Source organism: Lissotriton vulgaris, chromosome 6 (assembly GCF_964263255.1).
Source record: "Lissotriton vulgaris chromosome 6, aLisVul1.2, whole genome shotgun sequence".
NCBI classification, from domain to species: Eukaryota; Metazoa; Chordata; class Amphibia; order Caudata; family Salamandridae; genus Lissotriton; species Lissotriton vulgaris.
The window spans coordinates 98,759,081-98,772,745 of NC_141694.1; the positions used below are offsets into that span (position 1 = coordinate 98,759,081).

General features: G+C 43.8%; 1 protein-coding gene across 2 annotated transcripts in view; it reads left to right on the forward strand.

Moving 5' to 3' along the window:
- The window catches only part of LOC147706859 (epoxide hydrolase 1-like), a 265,167-nt gene that overhangs the window by 145,574 nt on the left and 105,928 nt on the right, over positions 1 to 13,665 (forward strand). For both annotated transcript variants that reach the window (XM_086926033.1, XM_086926032.1), the window contains exon 4: positions 9,893 to 10,120. In XM_086926033.1, the coding sequence (XP_086782159.1) occupies positions 9,893 to 10,120 (228 nt within the window). The remainder of the gene's footprint in view (positions 1 to 9,892; positions 10,121 to 13,665) is intronic.

Sequence of the window (13,665 nt, forward strand, 5' to 3'; positions counted from 1 at the left end):
TCTAGATCAAGCAATACCTGTGTACTACTAAGAAGACATGCCTGGCTGCGGATCTCAGGCTTTAAGCAGGACCTCCAGACTAGTATCCTCAACCAGCCGTTCAACCAACAACAACTTTTTGGCCCGGCTGTAGACACTGCACTTGAAAAAATGAAGAAAGACACAGAGACTGCTAGGTCCAAGGGAGCTTTACAGTCTCCACAAACACGTGGCTCCTTTTGTCGCTCCTTCTAAACAGGAGCCTCCAAAAACTTTGGAGCAGACAACTCATCTTCATTTAAAGCCGCTACACAAACATCCCCTAGTAGAGGATACTTTAGAGGCGGATACAGAGGAAACAACAATAAAGGAAGGGTTCGAGGGAATAACAACACTCATACCTCCCCTATCACAAAACAGTGACTTCCCTCCGTTCCCCCCAGGCTATCCCACTCCAGTCGGAGGGAGATGATCACAGTTCCTACCTGTCTGGGATTCCATCACAACAGACAGGTGGGTAAGACAAATTATGCAGTCTGGTTACTATCTAGAACTTACAGCTACCCCCCTCCCCCCACACACATACCACCCAAGCAGCGTCCCAGGTCCACACAACATCTTACGCTCTTAAAACATGAAGTTCTCTCACTGCTTCAAAAGCACACAATAGAGATTGTTCCTTTACAACATCAAGGAACAGGGGTTTACTCACTGTACCTCCTAATACCCAAGAAAGACTGGACTCTAAGACCAATGCTAGATCCCAGGCCCCTCAACCTATATATACACTCAGATCATTTTCATATGAACACCCTATCAGTGTGTTCAACACAGTCATCAAACCATTCAAACATTATACAACTTGGGGTTCACAATCAACTACACCAAGTCGCATCTCCAGCCCTCTCATATACACCAATATCTGGGGGTCACAATAAACACCTCCACAGCTCTAGCGTATCCCAGTCCAGCCAGGATAGCAAGCAAACAAGCCCTCGTCACAAAATTTCGAGTTCAACACTCTCTCCCAGCCAGAGTGTTCCTGCAGCTCATAGGCAAGATGGTATTTGCATTTTTATTGTACCATATGTAAGACTTCTAATGCGTCCATTACAGTGGAATCAGGCTCAAGAACAACTTACAGATCTGGTGTTGGTGGACAGCCGCACACATCGCTCTCTGCAGTGATGGAACACCAAAATCTTGTCCAAAGGGCGGCAGTTCCTTGAACCTGTTCTACAGATGGTACTTACAACAGACGCATCACTCACAGGATGGGGAGCTCATCTCCTCGGACATACAACTCAGGGCAAATGGACCAATCAACAAAAAAGACTCCATATCAATCACCTGGAGCTACCAGCAATATTCCTAGCACTAAAATCTTTCCAAGTACATGCACAAAACAATGCTGTCTTGATCCGGACGGACAACATGACAGCCATGTACTACATACAAAAACAAGGAGGCACACATTATCTGCAGCTGTCCCAGCTTGCAAAGAACATTTGGAGATGGGCCGTCCCACAAAATATATATGTATTTTCTGAACATCTTCCAGGGGTTTACTATCAGATCCCGGATCCTTCTACCATTTTTCCAAATGTAGGGCCAACTAGACATAGATCTGTTTGCTAAACTCGTCAACGCAAAATGCCCAACTTTCGCCGCCAGGTTTCCACACCCGTTGTCCAAGGGCAATGCGATATGGATGAACTGGTCCGGTAGATTTGCGTTACACTTTTCCACCACTCCCTCTAATTCCACTAGTGGTACACAAGCTCCGACAACAGTCTCTCAAACTAATCTTAATAGCTCCCACATGGGCACGCCAACCATGGTTCACAACACTGCGGGAACTCTCACTAGTTCCACACCAAAGACTGCGCCTGTCCCCATCCCTGCTAACGCAGAACCATGGAGAGAGCAGACATCCAGATCCAGGTCAGATTAATCTGGCAATCTGGCTCCCGAAGTCCTAGAGTTCGGGTATCTTAACCTACCACCGGACTGTATGAACATCATTAAAGAAGCCAGATGACCTACCACTAGAGCTTGCTATGCTGCAAAATGGAAAACATTTGCCATTTAATGCACAAATAACCATATTGATCCACTGGATGCCTCCATCCAGAATATCATTTGCTACCTACTGCACTTGCAAAGATGTAATCTAGCATATTCATCCATACGTTTACATCTAGCAGCACTGGCTCCTTACTTGCAAAACAGACAATATTTGTCACTATTTAAAGTGCCTGCAATTAAAGTCTTTATGGAGGGCCTAAAAAGAATCATTCCTCATAGGTTACCTCCCTCTCCAGTATGGCACCTAAATATTTTTCTCACCAGGCTCATGGGACCCCCATTTGAATCTTTACACAATTCCTCACATGGAAAGTAGGCTTCCCTTGTTGCCATTACGTCTCTTAGAAGAGTAAGCAAGATCCAGGCTTTAACCATACAAGAGCCATTCTTACAATTACATTGTAACAAGGTGGTTCTCAGAACAAACCCAAAATTCCTTCCTAAAGTCATCTCTCCATTTCATCTTAACCAATCAGTGGAGTTACCAGTGTTTTTTCAAAACCCAGACTCCGTAGCAGAAAAAGCTCTACATACCCTAGATGTCAAAAGAGCACTGCTTTATTACATTGGCAGCACAAAACATTTTCGCAAAACAAAACAATTGTCCGTAGCCTTCTCCCCACTGCATAAGGGTAATCCCATCTCCAAAGCTGGAATTGACAGGTGGATAGTCAAATATATCCAGATATGCTACCAAAAAGCTAAACGCATCTTGACAATTCCCCCTAGAGCGCACACTACACACAAACTAGGGGCGTCTATGACATTCTTAGGGAACATTCCCCTAGAAGACATCTGTAAGGCAGCAACATGGTCTACAACTCACACCTTCACTAAACACTACTGTGTGGACGTGCAAGCCAAGCAGCAAGCTTCTGTGGACCAAGCTGTTCTTAAAACTCTCTTTCAAACTACTGCAACAGATACAGGTGACCACTGCTAGGGGAGGTACTGCTGTACAGTCAATGCTCAGTGTGAGATCTGCAGCTCATATGCCTCAAACAGAAAATGCTACTTACCAGTATGCATCTGTTCTTGGCATGTAGAGCTGCAGATTCTCACACGCCCACCCACCTCCCCTGGACCTGTATCTGTACAGTTTTATCTTATTTAGATATACACACATGGACATCTTTTCTGTTTCTACTAACTCCATCATTTCCCATCATGGCGAAAAACAATCTAAGGATGGAGTCGATGCCCATGCGCACTATCATCCAAGGGAGGAGTCACCTATCTCGTGACTACAAAGACTTCTTACAAGACAACAACAATGTGCAAGCATCCGAGCCCAACACCAGATGGCGATCTAATGCTAAGTGTGAGAATCTGCAGCTCTACATGCCAAGAACAGATGCAGACTGGTAAGTAGCATTTTTCCTTTATCATCCACCATGTCAAAGGATGTTGGCAGGTAGACCAGAATTAAATTTCTTGTACCATTCCAGTCTTGTCTTAAAAAATCATTCTCCATTACGAGAAGAGTTGACGTTGTATAGCGACAGGACCTAAAGCCAAATTGTTCATCATCTAGAAGGTGGTTTGATTCCAAATAGTTACCAAGTTGTTTAACAATTTTTTTTTTGAAATCTTGGCAACTACTGAGAAAACAGTGTGCTGACGATAATTTGCCAGATGTCCTGGATCAAGATTAGCCTTTTTAAATAAAGGTTTTACAATTCCCATTTAGGTTCTTTGGAACAATTCAAGTTCTCACTGAGGAATTAATTATGTTGGAGATTGAGGAGGTGAGAGTGGGAAAATCTTATTGTGGCATTTTCAAGGCCACAACATCAAAACGAAAGACAGACTTACAAGGTTTAATGACCAGAGATACTTTATCTGGCCTCGGTCTCTGAAGCTGTATCAGTCTACATGAAGGGATACTTCGACTGGTAGCATTATTCCCACTCAAAGAAGGTAGACAACCTTCTTATCTAGCTTGCACCATATTTATTCCATCCTGAACAGAAATGAGTTTGCTTTCAAAATAATTGGCGATCTTATCGCAGAAACCTTGTGACCCACAGTTCTCATCAATAGAGGAAGATCTGTCTTTTAATTCAAATAATACTTTAAAAAGCTCTCTGAGTACTTCCAGTCGTACAAATACACTCAGAATAATGACTAGCCACCATATTTTGTAATAGAGGCGGAATACAAAAGGAGTGCCTGCTTATAAGCTACTTTAGGTATTGGGTCATATAGTCTCCAACATTGTCTTTCAACCTTTCTCACTTCTAGTTTGGCAGCTTGAAGTTCTTTAGTAGTTTTTATGTTTGCTAATCTTGAACTGTCCAGCCAGGGCATCCTGATCTCTACTTTCTCTGCCCAGCCCACAAAAATAGCATAATTAGAAACTGGACAGTTCATAATTGGAGAGGTAGCGAGAACATTACTAGGAGCCTTAGAGTCAATTTTGTGCCAAGGCCTCCCTAAACAAAAGGAATGGACCCTGTACAATCTGAAGGGACCTATTAAGGGCACTGCAAACTGGTACTGGGTCAAATGGTGATTCGTCCAGACCTGGGGAAGAACCTGGATGGAGTTCATAGAATCAGACAAAGCTCTCAGTATCTCAGTGTGTGGTCTCCAGTATGAGTGACAGCCTTTAAGTGCTTTGATTACCCACAAGCAGCAAAGTATGATAGAGGGTCATTGCTATGAGGATCACAAACCTCATCTAGGAGAAAAATGTAATCTCCTAGTACAATTACCGCCTTTTGGGCCAAACAAATTCATGTAAGACACCCAGAAACCCTCCTAGAAAATGACCTGAGAGAGAAGGAGGGCAATAAACCAACACTATACACACAGACTGCAACTGGTTGAGAGCTAAGGACATCGTAAGTATTTCAGTATTGGCGATACTCCCGAATATTTGGCAGGGTAGACCTGAAGCATCACATAAAGACCCGATTCTTTTTTGATCTTGTTATCATTTTAAGTATTTATACATTTGCTAAACCGTTGATCCTGCTTAGATAAAATCCATTTATTTACGGTTTTTTTAATGTCCTTTTAAATTTCCCTCCTTGTAATACCATTTAGGTGCGTAGTTCCTTGGCGCAACCAGAGAATGCTTACTAGTTTGCCGTACTCAAGAGTTCCCCTTTGACTCCTTAGAAATTAGTCAAATGTGTCTCTGGTGCTGCAGCACCATTAGCAGCGTGTTGCTGGGGCGACAAAGGCACAGTTCCAGCCTTACCCGCTCCTGCGGTATGGAAAAGTTCCGCGGTGCAGCGAGTGCTCTCACTGCGAGTCCTGATCCTGTTCGGCAAATTCAGGCTGCTCGCAGTTCATGCGAAGGCACCGGCTAGTGCAGGTTCTCTCCTTAGAGCAGCGCTGCTGGTTCGTACAGGGATCAGAGCTGGTTGTGCTTGGCAAACACAAAGTAAGTCACTCTTCCCTCCTAAGTAGGTGAGGGGTGAATTCGATCCTTCAGCTCCCGACTGGAGCCCCAGTGAGTGTTTGATGCCCCTGGCGGCGTCCTGGTGAATCTCTGGGAATCAGTCAGGTGCAGGTCTCAGTGTGCAGGCTTGACCTCCCGTTCACAGCGCAATCCTTCAGTCCGGACAATGTGCCAAACTTATGGTCACAGCAGTACTGGCATCCCTCTTGGCATACAGGGTTGACGCAGGACTCACAGTCTCGCACAGACTTTTCTGGTGCGATTGCCCTCATCATGGCAGCCATGGGGTCGTTGATAAAAAAGCAGACACAAATCTCAATGCTTCTGGCCCAATTACTTCAACATTGGCCCCTTCTGGCACACAGTCACCGCAGCAACATGGTGCAGACTTAGCATTTCATGCTGAGATCATGGCGATCCTCCCCTGCCACATGGGGGTCAGAGGACCGTTCCTGCAAAGGACAATGACCTGATCGGTGCAAAGCCATTTTCCTCTCACCTTATGCAGGAAGTCCTCTGGTATGGCGCCCCACTAGATCTCACTACCTCCAACACTCTCCTCTTCCTCACAGGGCATACTGGTCTTGGCAAGCAGGTGGGCGCTGAAGCGCCTTGCTCCAGGGAAGGTGGTCTTGGTTTTCCTGGGTGATGTCCCCTCACCCAAAAGGGAGACCAGACAACTTTTGCCCCCAGTCCTGGTGTCAGGCAGAAGGTTTGGAGAGCTTCACCTTCTCACACAGCCTGTCGGGCTGCTCAGCAGATGACAAATTTTAGAGTCCCAACTTTCCATTCCTATAGTCCATTACTAGACACCAAATGTGAATTAGGGTCTGAGTCTTTGAAGTGTTATCTTGGGTGTTCTGCTTCTTTGAAGTTTACTCCTTTCCTTTTCTTCTTTCCTCATTTAAGGCTTTCTGTCACAGCAGGCATGACTCCGAAGTTGATTGACCCACAACACAATTCATGGGAGTGACTAGAATTCATACCTGGATGTCACCCACAGTGCAATGTGCATCAACAGGTTATTCGCGGGCTCCCAGCCCTAATCTGTATGATTCCCTTACGAGCCCCATCTCCTTCCTGAGATGTGCCTAGGCCCCTTCTCTGTGATCTATCACTGCATCTAAGAGCAACCTTTTGAAGTGTACAGGGAGAGTCCATTCCTCCAGTGTGTGTCCCACCCAGCACACAGAAATGCAAATATACTCAAATTTGTCTGGGAGGATTCCTCTACTCATGACTTCACCAGGCAGGCCTGGGCTTCCTAAAATGAAACCCAGGATCCGTCATGTAATGTACCATTGCAGGCACATTTGCACTCCATATGTATTCATACTACATGTATTGCCAGTCTGTTATCTCCATGCAATGTGCCATTACAGACACACACACATTCAGCACATACTCAGCTTGCGCGCACTCTGCAGCTATTCTTTATTGTGCCAGAGTATGCTATTTACAAGCACACACACTGCCAGCACACACTCCCCATGTAAGTGCTGCACAACACTTCACACTTATTGTATTGTACTTCCCTCAAGCACACATAACCCAGCACATGCTTTTATTGTGCACGCACAGCACTACATCTTTCATGTCATGTATTCCCCGCAGGCACACATACATTTAGCACATTCACTCTTACATGTATTACACTGTACTGATCTATCCCAGTACTGTACCCTTCCCAGGCACACGTACATCCAACACAGAGTCACTACTGCTATGCTGTGTAGCACTTCACGTCTACCTGATGTAGGCCAAGTGCGAGTCCAGCACACAGCAGCCGAACATTTAAAAAAGTGGAAGAGCCTCTAGACCTCACTCCAGTGACACAGGGTACAAAGAACCTGTTTACTACTCCTGATTACTACACGGTATGCTGCCACCACTGGGTTTGTTCTGCTTAACTCTTTGTGAATATTTTAAGAAAACAGTGGTTCCCGTGGAAAAGATACTCACTATTTATTGATAAGAAAAACAGCGAAAAATCGCATGTATATGCAGGGATTCAGTGGGATGTCAGATAGAAAGAGACTCAAATACACTGATTTGGTTGTATAAAGATTGTATTAAAAAACAAAATATTTCTGTAAAATTCTACAACAAATATTTACAGTCGTGTATTGTGTCCCAAGTGAAATTATGAACCAAGGCATATGAATATATTTGTGGAACAATATGTGCAAGGTTCCAAATAAACTTTGTTATATACAAAAAACGACCAATTTAATTTTTTCTTTTTTTTTTTAAATACATAACATCTACACAATGATAGAATGCCAGTTATATTGGTTCGCTTTTCTCAATTGTCGACGGCGTTTCAACCCTAGCATGGAAATAGGGTCTCTTCAGGACCTATGATGTGGGGGACATCTCGTATTGAAATTGCTGAATGTTGGTGAAGTGTGTGAGAACCGTGCGCAGGTGAAAATAAAGTTAAAGATACTCACTAAGAGACCCAGCCGGGTTCCCTAGTAAGTATGTGGCCTTTACAATTCCGGTATGATGCACAATGGATGTCCTTTCTGCTTCAAGGTTTTACTTCAATTGAAGTCGCGGCCATTGTTCCTGCGGGCGCTGTGTAGCAGTCACCGCAGTCTGTGTAGAATTCTTTCTTTACAATTTAAGGTCTGAATAGAGGAACCGCATCAGTCGTCCTCCAAGGTTACGGACTAGGGTCGAAACGCCGTTGACAATTGAGAAAAGCGAACCAGTATAACTGCCATTCTATCATTGTGTAGATGTTATGTATTTAAAAAAAAAAAGAAATTGGTTGTTTTTTGTATGTAACAAAGTTTATTTGAAACCTTGCACATATTGTTTCACAAATGTATTCATATGCCTTGGTTCATAATTTTACTTGGGACACAATACACAACTGTAAATATTTGCTATAGAATTTTTTAGAAATATTTTGTTTTTCAATACAGTCTTTATACAACCAAATCAGTGTATGTGAGTCTCTTTCTATCTGACATCCCACTGAATCCCTGCATATACATGCAATTTTTCGTTGTTTTTCTTCTCAATACATAGTACGTATCTTTTCCACAGGAACCACTGTTTTCTTAAAATACTCAAATCACCCTGGTTCTATTGTGAGTAGGGTTCCCTTGTTTTCCTTTTTAACTCTTGGTGAAGACGGTAGCCTTCCACCACTATGAGGGTAGCGCTTTGGTTCACCTCCCGTTCCAACAAGACTGTAATCATGAGACAGGCCTATGTCATGGCGCACACATATGATCTGTGTTTGTTTATGACAAAAAATCAAATCACTATCAAGGATCTAGACAGCACAGTTTGGCACTCAGGGAAGTGGTACACATCTCTTACCATGCAGAGACCTTTCTGTCTCAACTGAAAGTGATTTGGATCTGAAACCTAAGTTTCAATGGTTAAATGCAAGGATTGCTGCTAACTCTGAAAATTGAAGTTAAGACCCACATTGTCTTAACCCCTCCCATGGTCATGACGGAGCCGCTCCGTCATGAGCATCGGCTGAGCTGTGCTCATGACGGAGCGGTTCCATCATGGCCCTGCCGCCGTGCCTGCGCGGCGCGTTCTATTGAGCGGGCGGGGCCATGACGGAACCGCTCCATCACGAGCACAGCTCAACCGCGGCTCGTGACGTTTAACCCCTTCGCTGCAGCGGCAATTCCGCGGCCGCCGCTCGCCCCACCCCCTAGCGCTGCGGCGGAATTGCCGCCGCAGCGAAGGGGTTAAACTTTGCACTGGGTAGTATTGCTTGTGTAACACAAACAGGGTGCAAAGTGTTGTGTTGCTATTTACTTTTCCTTGCAAATCAGTATTTGTGTTGGGAAGTTGATCAAAGCAGCACTATGCACTACTCTACTTTATTTTACATCAAGTGGACGTTCCATGAGTGGTACATGGGTTTTGTTGCAACACCCTATCTACAAACATTTGTAGGCAAGTATTTAACCCAAAACCTTACGCCTTCTTTAGGCAGACGTAGCATAGGCAATTATTTTAAATTTCTCACTATTTTTCAAACATTGCATGTGTGCAGCATTGTGCAGCACACTACAAAGTGGGAAAAGCATGAACGTTTCTATACTGGGAGGCTCCCCTTTCAGTACAACACCTGTGCTTGACCGAGCTCACACACCCTTGCCCTATTGTGAAGGATGTATGTGTTGGTGCATGGCAGCCTACGGTGCACCAGCACTGTGAGAGAGAAAATACCTACTAAGACATATCACTGTTTTTCACTCTCCTCTGACGGAACACAATGCAGTGCAGCAAGGCAGTTTTGGTGACATTACTTGGGAATAGCCTTGTATTCTGTGGGGGAAGTCGAGAAAGCAATTGCGATGGCTGTCAAAGACCTCTGTGAACGGCATACCCATGCATCTGATACATCCGCCACCAATGGTCTTTCTTTTCCAGGGATCGAGGTGCATTACATCCATGTGAAGCCCATGCACGTACCCGTCGGACGAAAGGCCAAGCCGCTGATGATGATCCATGGTTGGCCAGGCTCCTTCTACGAATTCTACAGGATCATTCCGCTGCTGACCGAGCCGGCCGCTCATGGTCTGAACGATGACCTGGTGTTTGAAGTCATCTGTCCATCGATTCCTGGGTACGGCTTCTCGGAGGCACCCCATAAACAGGGTAAGCTGCGCATGGGACAACAGAAATGGGGTTGGAGGACAGCGAGGATGAGGAATAAGGGGAGGGAAATTGATATCTTGGTTGTTCTGTGATCCTTTCTCAGGTACGGGTATGTTTGGTGAGGACAGACATACAATCAAGTCTATTTCAAGGACACGCTGGCACCTTGATCAGTCTTTCTTCTTATACATTTATGGACGTAACATTTAGCAATCACTAATCCGACTACAAGGTACACTGGGTATCAGTTCTCAGTGCAAACCAGTAATTGAGTGGCAGTGAACTGTTCATATGTTGTTTAGTTTCCCCTCTCATTTGGTTGCTGACTTTTTCTCATAGTTTTCTCCATTCACCCGCCCAACTAGCAGCAAAACCTGTCTGTATACGTGAGATTCACCTCCCCTTTCTTGAACCCAAAAGCCATACAACATAATCTACTCTTTTAAGCCGTAGTCTACTAATTTTTGAGTATTTGCCAAAATGTAACCATCATTGGAAACAACAATTGTTTTGGCTTTCGTAAAGTGAAAAGACTTTACCAAGATTTACTGACACATCTGCAGGGCGAGCTTCCCTACTGCACAGATCAGGAGATCAGGCACCCTACAGGCAGCAACTCCAGGGCAACCTACCCTCATAGCCCAATAACAGTTACAACGAAGGCAACATCATTGCATGCTTCTTCACACATATGTATTAGATATAGGAGTATCTGCAGCAGCAGTACAGGTTTCCCTTACATATACGTAAGAGTTACAGCAGTATTTCACATACACACGCACACAACCACACACACACATACAAATCACTACTTCAGCACTATCTGCAGCAGAACAAGCTTTCTTGCCCTTGAAAGCTTTCAATTGTAATACTGGAAGACCTCGTCTTGGATAATGAACAAAACAAGTCATTAAAGGAGGTGGCTACATAGGACTATACTGTATTACAGTGTATTTTCAATTTTTTACATATTTAGTTTGTTACAAAAAAGAGTACTGACATAACACCTACAAATTACAGCGCTACTCAAAAAAAAAAATACATTTATGAAATAATTGAAAATACACTGTACTGCACCATATATCACTAAAATACTGAATGTCCGTGTATTTTAAATTTTTTTGATTTGGGGGGGGGGGGGGCTTCTGTAACTACTGCTGTATTTATTAGGTACTAACGCGGTACACCGTAAACCTTTTTACAAATATATAGAAAAATATAATAGGTGGGGAACAACAATAAAGAACTCTACTTCCCTATATCTCAGGTCTTAACCCAGAACACAGCCAACGTGTGGTAAAACAGCATGGCTGCCTTTTACTTTTGTAAAGGCAGCCATTAGCCAACCATATACTGCCTTGTCATCAGCATGTACCGCGGTATACTGCAAAGTTACAGTGGTATACCATGGCACGATATATAACACAGGATCAGAATTAACATTGTATTGCGTTGCCCTTGCGTCATGCATGGTGTTGCAAGGCCAATGCAATACTTGAGTCCGATTTACCAAGTGTGGCCCTGCTTTGCTTGGTGAATCTGGAGTAATGCAAGGCACTGCAAGCTACTGCCTTGCGTCACTCTGCCTAAGGAAGGCATTCCATAGCTCGTGCGTGGGCAGGAGTGCACTTTATCTTGATAGATGTGAAGCATTCCTGCCCTCTTCCTCTTACATATTCATAAATCTGCCCCTAAGTGTTTTGTCACTTATAACTTTAACACAACTTAACCATTTTACAACTACTATGCCACTCCAGTCTACGCCAGATCACTCTATGGTATATTACTGTATGCCACTCCACTCTACTTTACAGAATTCCACTTTACGTATTCAGTGCCACTCCACTCTTAAACCACCCTGCTCTTTGCTATTCAACTTTATGGCACTCTACTCCTTTCTACAACCTGCTACTAAGCTCTACGCCACTCCACTCTACTCTACATTATAATTTATGACACTCCACCCCACGCCACTTCACTCTACTCTATGACATGCTACTCCACTGTACGCCACTCCAATCTATGCCACTACACTATACGCTGTTTAACTGTACACCACTACACTCTATGCTTCTCCACTCTATGGTATTCTCTGTATGCCACTCTACTTTATGCCACTCCACTCTACGGTATTCCACTTTATACCACTCAACTTTGCGCTATTCCACTCTACGCCACTCCACTTTACACTACTACACTCTATGCCACTCCACTCCACTCTGTGCCATCCACTCTACAACACTCTAAGCCACTACACTCTGCGGTATTCCACTGTACGCAACTCCACTCTACTACACTATACAGTACTCAGTTCTATGGCACTCCGCTCTACTGTACGTCATGGTACTCAGCTCTTTGCCACTTTAGTTTACGCCGCTCCACTCTACTCGAGGACGAAAGGCACAGCATGCTCACAAAGAATCTCCAGCGTTGTGCGCTTGGGGTCAGTAGTAAAAACCTTTTAGAATCGTTAGGGGCCAGCTGGCTTCATAAAAACAATTAGGCAATTAGGCAACAATTAGAGCATATTGGAGAAGCGTCCTCCCGGGAGGATGCATCTCCAATATGTTCTGAGCGCTTGACGCCAGAGGGCTCAAGGGAGCAAGGTTGCACCTGGACATTGCCTAATTGTTTTTATGGAGGCTGCTGGCCCCCAATGGTTCTAGAAAGTTTTTTTCTACTGACGAATGTGAATACACAGATGACCCCGAGCGCACGACGCCAGAGATTCTTTGTGAGCACACTGTGCCTTTCGTGCTGGATAATTACCAGTGAGATCCTATTGTTGAAAGTATAAACTCCTACACAAGGAGGACTCCTTCGGTATAATATATATGCAGTTCGCCTTGCCCTGTTGGCAAGGTTCATTCTTTTGGTATTCATTTGGAACCAATACACATATATTGTTTTTAGTCCATGATGATGTTTCTTTATTCGCACACAATCTAAAGAGGTCAAAAGTCTACCTGTATTTATAAATCAAGTGTTGCAGCCCAACGTGACCTTCACACACTAAAGGATAAATTCTAGGTCTTGTTGAGGGTGGTATCACCATGAATTACACTCTGTGCCTAAATGTATTATTTGCTATTTGCAATATTAGTTATATTTCAACTGTGTTGTGATGTATGTGTCAAACACCCCTGTTTCACTTCCCTTGTGTCTCACCTATGCAAAAAGTAAAGTTGGATAAAGTGTATCTTTGTGTGTATATGTCCTGTTCTTTATCAACAATGTGATTTTCTCCTATAAACTTTAATCACATTTCAATTGGTGCAATTGGTTTTCCTTTCAAAAACCTTTGTGTTTATCATATTTTAAAGTCTTACCTTAAGAGGGGATTGAAGAAGAGTTTATTGTAGTTTGTTTTTGTATTCAGAATATGGGCACAAACGTCCACCCACTTTCCTCCCATCTTTTTAATTGACACCTGTCCCTGTCCTTTGTAAATTGTGGCTTTTCATTGGTTAATAGGCCTAATAGTCTCTCCTTAGTACCGCATTTGTCTCTTCTTGTAACCTCCCATGAGGACACCCCCGGTTACA